The sequence below is a fragment of the Harpia harpyja genome, chromosome 11 (genome assembly GCF_026419915.1).
Source record: "Harpia harpyja isolate bHarHar1 chromosome 11, bHarHar1 primary haplotype, whole genome shotgun sequence".
NCBI lineage: Eukaryota > Metazoa > Chordata > Aves > Accipitriformes > Accipitridae > Harpia > Harpia harpyja.
Window position 1 is genome coordinate 6,557,879 of NC_068950.1, and position 7,606 is coordinate 6,565,484.

The 7,606-nt window shown below is 37.9% G+C and overlaps 1 protein-coding gene across 1 annotated transcript; it reads right to left on the reverse strand.

Annotated features, from left to right (window-relative positions):
• Window positions 1-904: 904 nt before the first annotated feature.
• Window positions 905-4,596, reverse strand: RGS1 (regulator of G protein signaling 1). Its single transcript, XM_052802281.1, has 5 exons — window positions 4,415-4,596; window positions 3,951-4,034; window positions 3,249-3,310; window positions 2,488-2,651; window positions 905-1,787 (listed from the first exon to the last, which is right to left on the reverse strand). Exons 1-5 carry the CDS (start codon window positions 4,516-4,518, stop codon window positions 1,602-1,604), a joined length of 600 nt encoding a protein of 199 aa, XP_052658241.1. The 5' UTR covers window positions 4,519-4,596; the 3' UTR covers window positions 905-1,601.
• Window positions 4,597-7,606: the final 3,010 nt, after the last annotated feature.

Sequence of the window (7,606 nt, forward strand, 5' to 3'; positions counted from 1 at the left end):
GTACGGAATAACAGAGTGTGCCTGACTAAGCTCACGTTATTTTGGAAAATGGAAAATAGGCAAGGGTGAGAGAAAATCTTGTATTCCCACCCATGTGATAGCTGCGTCTTATGATGGTAACTCATTAAGACCAGGGCACATTTTGATTTATTTTCATTATGAACTCTAATGTCACAAGGTCTTAAACACTTCAGATTTGGTAGTGCCCGTGTTAGTAGTTACATAGTTCAAGCTTAATTGCAACTTTTCTTTTTTTACTTTAGTTCTCATCACTACCCACTGTGGCATAGGCTACTTGTAACATTGCATATTTTAGAGTAATTTTAATACAACATTTGCAGTGAAATTAAATTACGTTTGATGCTAGTGTTGGTACTGTAAATTCGAGCCTGGATCTTGCCAAGATTAGGTTCAGTAGTACTAATATCACAAGGAATGTGACTGCTAGTGAGTCTCACCAGTTACTGCCTCTCTACATAAGCAAGTGTGGGTGATCTGATGATGTGTTGAGCACAGCAGTATTGAAACAGATTGAACTGTGGGGTCAGTGATTAAATGTTTTCTATATTTGAGATTTGACTTGGGTGCTGGTAGCTGGGGAAGTACGAAAAAGAGGAAGGAAGTTAAGACCTGCTTCTCTCCCTGTTTTGTTTTGTTTTGTTTTGTTTTGTTTTGTTTTGTTTTCTCTGGGAGTCATGAGGATGGGTCTATGTAGGTCAGGATCACCTACTCCAGATAACTAAGATTATGGTTGTGTAAAATGGGTAAAAAAAGAGAAAAGGTGGTGTGGGGAAAACTAATATTTGGATAAGGAGATGGGAAGTAGTGGCATAGTGGGACAGAAGGGACCCATGTGTTTCAATAGTTCAGTAATTATGATGGAAAGATCACTTAAAATAATAAGTAAAATGACCACAAAACTTTATTTTTAAGTAGATTCAATTGATGAGTTGCTTATTATTTTGTAATAAATTAAACAGAAAAGATGCTACATACCTCCCTGTTGAATACTAACTTAGTAAAAGTACAGCTTATATAATTCTTACATAATTTAAAATATATCAATTTTAAGACATGTCAACTTATAAAATATTTACATAGCACAATAGCATCATGGAGCTGCACTCACACTTATTAACACTTCACAGATTAAAAACCAGCCATTAATCAGTCTTGTCTGGGCATTTTCTTGTTATGCACAAAATTGTCAGTCATCCTTATTTTTCTTCTGAACTTGATAATCTTTTCCCAACACTCAGCTTGCTAGTCTTGCACTTTCTAATAATTAGCAGTTCTTTGGGATGTAGGACTTGGTTCAGTGTTCACAGCGTAGTTCAAACAATAAATAGTACCCATATCCTGTCTTGACTCCATGGCATATGGGAGGAGAGGATTTTCTCCCCTCTGTGCTGCTCTCATCCTTGTAATAGTCTTGCCAGCTTTCATCATGCGTTCTCTTGGCCGTGGAGCTGTTTGCATCTCCCGCATACCTCTGCTCCCAAGGCGGGGGTTCTCCTTGCTGAGATCCAACCACCCTGGAAGGATCTCTCCACAGTATATTTGACGCAAACTCTACTTGGCTCTTCACTGCCTCAAACACTTCATTTTGAAGTGTTGGTTTGCAGCTGGTTCAAAAGGTTCAGGTAGGCTTTGGATTTCAAAAATCTGGGATATGAATCCCTTTCCATAAGGATGTACACAGCTTTCTGGGCTTCATCAAAACTTGTGTGAGTGGGGTCTTGAGCCCTTTTGGCTGTTGCTTCCCTCATCTGATAGTCAATATTGATCTGGAAAGTGAAAAACAAATGCCATTGGCATCTTAAAAATGTACTCTCTTTCTATATCTATCACTTTTTTGTCAATAAACAAATCCACAACCTTAGAACTCAGTGTGATAGTTCAATATCAGAACAGCAAAATGAGGGAATTTTAATGCTTATGTCTCCGTTATGCACAAAGATTGCTACTCGTTATAGAAATGCAGTTTCTTATGGAGTCAAAAGTAATACAACTCAACAATGGAGTAAGTAGAGAAACAACCTCCAATTAAACCTATTAAAACAACAGGAGAAATCTTGTGTAGAATGAGATTCTCCAGTTTGAAATATGATCAACATACGTAACTTTTAATTCTCCAAAATGTCCACATATTTTAAAAGACAAGAAATATTCCATGGCTCTCCTACTAGCAAAGCTCTCTCTAAGTATATAACTCCAAACACCAGAAGCAATTCAAACTGGCCTGACTCAAACAGCATCATGTGCTGAGCTGCTGGTGCCTCTGCTGAGCTTCTGCTAGTGGTGCTCCCAAGTACTGGCCTGTATCGTGTGACCCTGCTTATGCAAGTACACTCGTAAAAACATGTCTGTGTCTTCATCCTATGTAACTGAATGAATGTATGAGCATCTCAATGAAGCTACACTTCTATCTTCTGATTTTTCAGAATCCTTGTACTGTAACACTACGGAGATTAACTTTGTACATACCTGTTTAATAGCATCTGACTGAACAAACTCCTCATAAATCCTCTCTGCTTTGCCATGTAAGTGATCAGACTTGGTTTTCTTGTAATCCTCACAAGCCAACCAGAACTCGATGTTTTCCTCGCTGAACTCTGACTTCAGGAACTCCCGAAAGACACCTTGACCACCTAAAGCCAACACAAATACATCATCATTTATAGCACAATATTTGTGACCAGGGAGGATAAAATAAATAGCAGGAGTTGTATTCAAGTATCTGTTATAAAATCTTGCCAAAATACACTGTTCTTCCCTTCTTCAACATGCTACAGATACTCTAATATTAAGGGTGAGTCTTCCTCATTATGACTCATTAGGAGTCTTCCTAATTATGTTCAGTGTTTTTAGATCTAGGCGCTGGGTACCAAAATACATCCATGTATTCTAGTCCTTCCGAACTGGATTGTCTTAGGGTACAAGTGGAGAGAAAATTCCAAATCAAACTGATGTGTTATGTAAGGACAGAAGACTGATCAAAAAGCACTGAATTGAGTTATTTGGGGTTTATTTGCTATACTGGGAGTAGGAAATGGAAGGGAAAAAAACAAAGTTGGAAGCAAAGCTGTAACAGTAGCCATGTTACACTGGAGCTGTAAATAACTGAAATGCAACTGGCCATTCTCTGTCAGTGTTTGCAGAATGCTACAGCTTTGCCTATTTGGCAAGATTAGATAAAATTTTGTCTTCAGAATAAGATTGAAGTCATACTGAAGTAATAGACTTACTTTGGCTGGCCAAGAGCTTTTCCAAAGACTGGGACCACTGTATTACTTCCTCTGCAGAAAGCCTAAGATGACAAGAGAAAGAAAGGACTTTAGGCAAGAAACCATATGGGTTTGTTTGAATGTTTAAAGGAAACAAATTTTATAATTTACAATTCTATTCTAGGAATATGTACCAGATATTTATTAAACATATGGCTTTCTCATAATCTGAGACCCTGGAGGCAAGCCCACATTGAGAAAAATAATCAGAGAGATGGAAAAACAAGGAACTGTGATGTTATCCCAAATTCTGTTCCCCAAAAGATAAGCTTTTACTGTAACTATGACCAAATGATTTTGTATCTATACTTCTGTTTCCATATTTCTGAAATAAGAATGGTAATACCCCTGCTCTTAAGTGTGTAGCATCATTTCTTGTAAATCTTTAGAGAAAGGATACAATGTCCCTCTGAAGAAAATAAATTTAACGGAGGTGTCTTCTCCCTCACTGTTTGATGCAAACATATCACATCACTAAGAAAAAATCCTTAACTCCATGAATAGCTTCTACTTCCTATCGTTCACCTCTTTTGTATTTTGGAAATTCTAGGCATTATTCTAATTTTGTTCTAGAAGTAGTTTAGAAATTAATATAATAGTTTACTATATAGTAATCTAGCTATAGTTATATTTTGTTATAACTTAGTGTATCACAGTACTTACCTGACGTTTCTGGAGTTAGAAGTCTTGATCCCTGATTCGATATGTGGTACCATGCACTTCAAATAATTTTTGAGATCTGCACCACTGAAACCAATGAACAAACATTTTTGTAATCCATTAAAATTGTGGTTGCATTTCAATTCTACTTAAATCTCTTAAAATTTTAAACAGAGGCGTATGGCTCCATCCTATGACTGAAGTCTGGGAAGTTACATGTCCAAGTAGTTTTTTTTAAAAGACTAAGAGGCTCCCAGTGTATCCAAATCTACTCCTGATTACTTAAGGGAATCAATTCATTGGTATGCATCAGCTCAAGCCATTTTTAATGATGCCATAGTCCTGGGCTTTGAGCAGGCTTTGCAGTCATTTAGCCCGAAACACAGTGGTAGTTCTTAATCTCCAAGATTCTAGCATTATTTTCACTTCTAATACATTAGAGTTTATACTAAGATGTATATACTTACAAAGGCTTTTGCTTCTTTTTATAGATTCTGCCTTCTGCAAGCTTACAGTCTTCTTTTCCGTTTAATTCAGTCATGTTGTTGTGGGAGAAAAAAAATCCTGGCATTTTACTTAACTTTAATGTGAAGTGACTTCTGCAACGATAATCCTCCAAGCACCAAATGTCAGTTCACTGACTCTGCTACCGCCTTTTATTGACGCAGGCAGCCCTGCTAGTTGGTGTGAACAGATCTGTTTATCGTGTATTCACACCACAAACTGTGGAAGTTCCCTTTTTTCAGTGCGCAGTGACGTGAGTCATTTGAGAAAGAAAACAGACAGCGGTGTCTCGTGGTTGAGGTTAAACCGGATGAGACTGAATTACTTTGGGTTTGTTTTGTGTGTCTGTGTAGATCTGTGTTACAAAAAAAAAAAAAAAAAAAAAAAAATCCCCTCTAGAACTTTGAATTCTTGTCCCTTTCTGATTGGTACTTTCAAATTAGAAGTACTTCTTAGTTTTATCAAATGGGCTGCAAACACTGCAGTTTTGTCTTGACAGAATTCACCTGCTACATGCCCGTGTTCTGAAATTTCATACTTTACAATTGATCAGATGGGCTCAATGGAATATTAGTAAAAAGTACTTTAAGATATGCCAGTATTAAGCTTCCATATGCAACAAGCTATTTACAAGGCACCAGTTGCTCTTCAAACTAGAATACTATCTATGTTAGATACTATCTATACATACTATCTATGTTAGGTAGAGGTATCTGATTTGTCTAGACACATGTGCTGTGAAAATATTTAAAAGTGATTTTCATAGGAAAGGGTTTTGAAGCAGCAAGAACTTATTTAACTTGGTTTAATTTTTCCAAGTCAGATTATTTGGAAGCACATTGCCATATTTCAGGAGTGCCACCATAATTTTAAGTGATTTGGCATGTATAAAGATTGATTAAAGCTAAAGAGCTGGTTTTTTGTAAAGACAATGTGAACATTACAACGTGTTTGAGGGAGGTGTGTGTTCTTTGTACATACTTGAGTTCCACTGCAAAGAAGAAACCATGGATACAAAGCAAGATGAGGAATTAATTGTTACCCTCTATTTGTCTGTCTGGGTTGATGATTTAGAGGTTTAAGTACTTAATCTAGTCCCTGGGCATCCCAATTTCTGCTTGTTTGTTGGGGTTTTTTTCTGGGAAGTTTCAAAGATTTTGTTTTATTGAATAATGCATACAACTTTGCATGACTTATAAATAGCTCATGAGTGATTTGTACAGGGCTGCATATGATCATGGTAACTGAGAACTTGCTCACATATCTACAGTTTTGTAGCGGACTGTGATACAAAGGAATCAGATTGAAAGTTGCCTGCAGACAGGTGTGCATGCAAGGACAGATGGTCTGCATCAGCGTGGTTTTAACCACAGGAGACTACTGATCCTCTGAATATTAGCAGTGACATCAACGTGTCTGCATAGGTTGTACTGCAGGAAACATTTATCTCCACGCTATCAGGTAAACACTGACCTTTGTAAGGCAGAGGTATTTACTAATTGCTCTTAACCCCCCTGAAAAAGGCTAAAAAGGAAGAGATGTTATCAGTACCATATTTGTTTTCATACCTAGTGTGCTGGTTTTTGACATTCAGCTCCCTCAGTGTCTCATTGAGTTTCTTCAGTTAGTAGCTGTCCTCAGTGTATTGCTGGGAGAGTTATAGAGATGCTGTATCCAAACCCTTCTCAGAAGGGTACAATAAGAGGGCAAAAGGCAACAGACAAAGGTTACATCAAGGGAAAATCCCTATTCCCTACCACATCTCTGTACTTTGTAGCCTCAGGCTAAGAGGGGGGCAATGTCTTGAACTTATTATAAGTAGGCCACAAGTTAGGTTCTGTGAGTCTAAGAGGGACTAGACGGAGTTGCTCCCCTGAAGAATAAGACAGTTTGCTTGTTTGTGGCTATTATCAATGCAGGACTGTTGACAGTTCATTTACCAGACAAGGAATATCTGTTCTCCATTTAAAATGAAGTTACTATCTTTACCTTTGTGCTTTGTTAAACATGTCAATGCATGTTACAGGTGTTGCTTCAGACCTTCCTCTAGAAAGGGCTTATCAGGTGGTACTGCATAGACTTTGTACTTCACCTTCTTGCAATAAATATTCTCCTGAGTAAATGAAGAATAGTGTTCTTGTCACTTACATCAAGGTAATGCTGCTGTCACACAGTATTTGAATTGTTTTCCAGGTACTTTATTTGGTAGAGGAGATCAGTTACGTTAGTATTAGATAACAGTGTAGTTTGGAGGGTGAAATATATTCATTTCACTGTGAGCTTTGGCCTTGCTCTCTTGAAGGATTCTGAAATGAGGCCTCTGCAGAGGCCAAAAGCTTGTTTCTGGCACATTGCGTGAATTACCTTGGCTTATATCTGACAAACTTCTGTGAGTCTGAAGTCCTTTCCAGCTTCATCTCGGTACAGCCTATTCTACTCTTGACGTTTTTGTTGGAAGATCAATAGGAGATGCTATTACTTTTCTTGATACTGTTGCACTGAATGCACTCAAGAATATTTTGATGTTAACAGATGCCAACAGAAATAAATGCAGGAGATTTTTTTCTGGCTTCATTTGCTACGGGTTGGAGGAAGTTTGGAATAGGTGGGAGGTAAAGTACATTCAAGAAAAATGCCTACTAGTGGAAAGACTGTATGTAGCCCCTTGGAAGATATTACACCACTGGGCTCTGGGGTCGGTGGTAGCCTTTGCTTTTAGGATCCTGGTGCTACTGGACTTGAAGGTAGTCAAAAGGGCAAGAGGAGTAGGTGGAGTACTGTACTGTAAAGGAAGAAAAAGTTGTGGTTACCAAGCAGACCACCTGGCACTAGCTGATGTTCTTATGTTCTGCTGTTCTCATGTTCTGAATTTATAATGCTCTTAACATACTAATCTTATGTCCTGACCCTTTAAGCTGTCATCTGAGAGTCCTCTCCAGTCTTCCAAATCAGTAAGCCCCAATCTCTGGATTATTACTGCTGATCTTTATATCTGTACAAAGAAAATCAATGCTGCCTCTCTAGTTCACTCTAAGCCACGTCTTTGTCAACATGTGTAAAGATTCATGTAAGATTGACAAAAGTAGAAAGAAGACTGGGAGTTATGAGTATCTGATTTGGAGAAGGGATGAACAATGTGTATCTAGGGAGAAGTG

Bases quoted from the DNA above. Each gene is read 5' to 3' on its own strand.
- RGS1 (XM_052802281.1), bottom strand. From the start codon at position 4,518: ATGCCAGGATTTTTTTTCTCCCACAACAACATGACTGAATTAAACGGA. The intron at 3,311-3,950 runs GTAAGTACTGTG...TTGTCATCTTAG, and splicing joins TCTAACTCCAGAAACGTCAG to GCTTTCTGCAGAGGAAGTAA. The intron at 2,652-3,248 runs GTAAGTCTATTA...TGTTGGCTTTAG, and splicing joins AAAGCTCTTGGCCAGCCAAA to GTGGTCAAGGTGTCTTTCGG.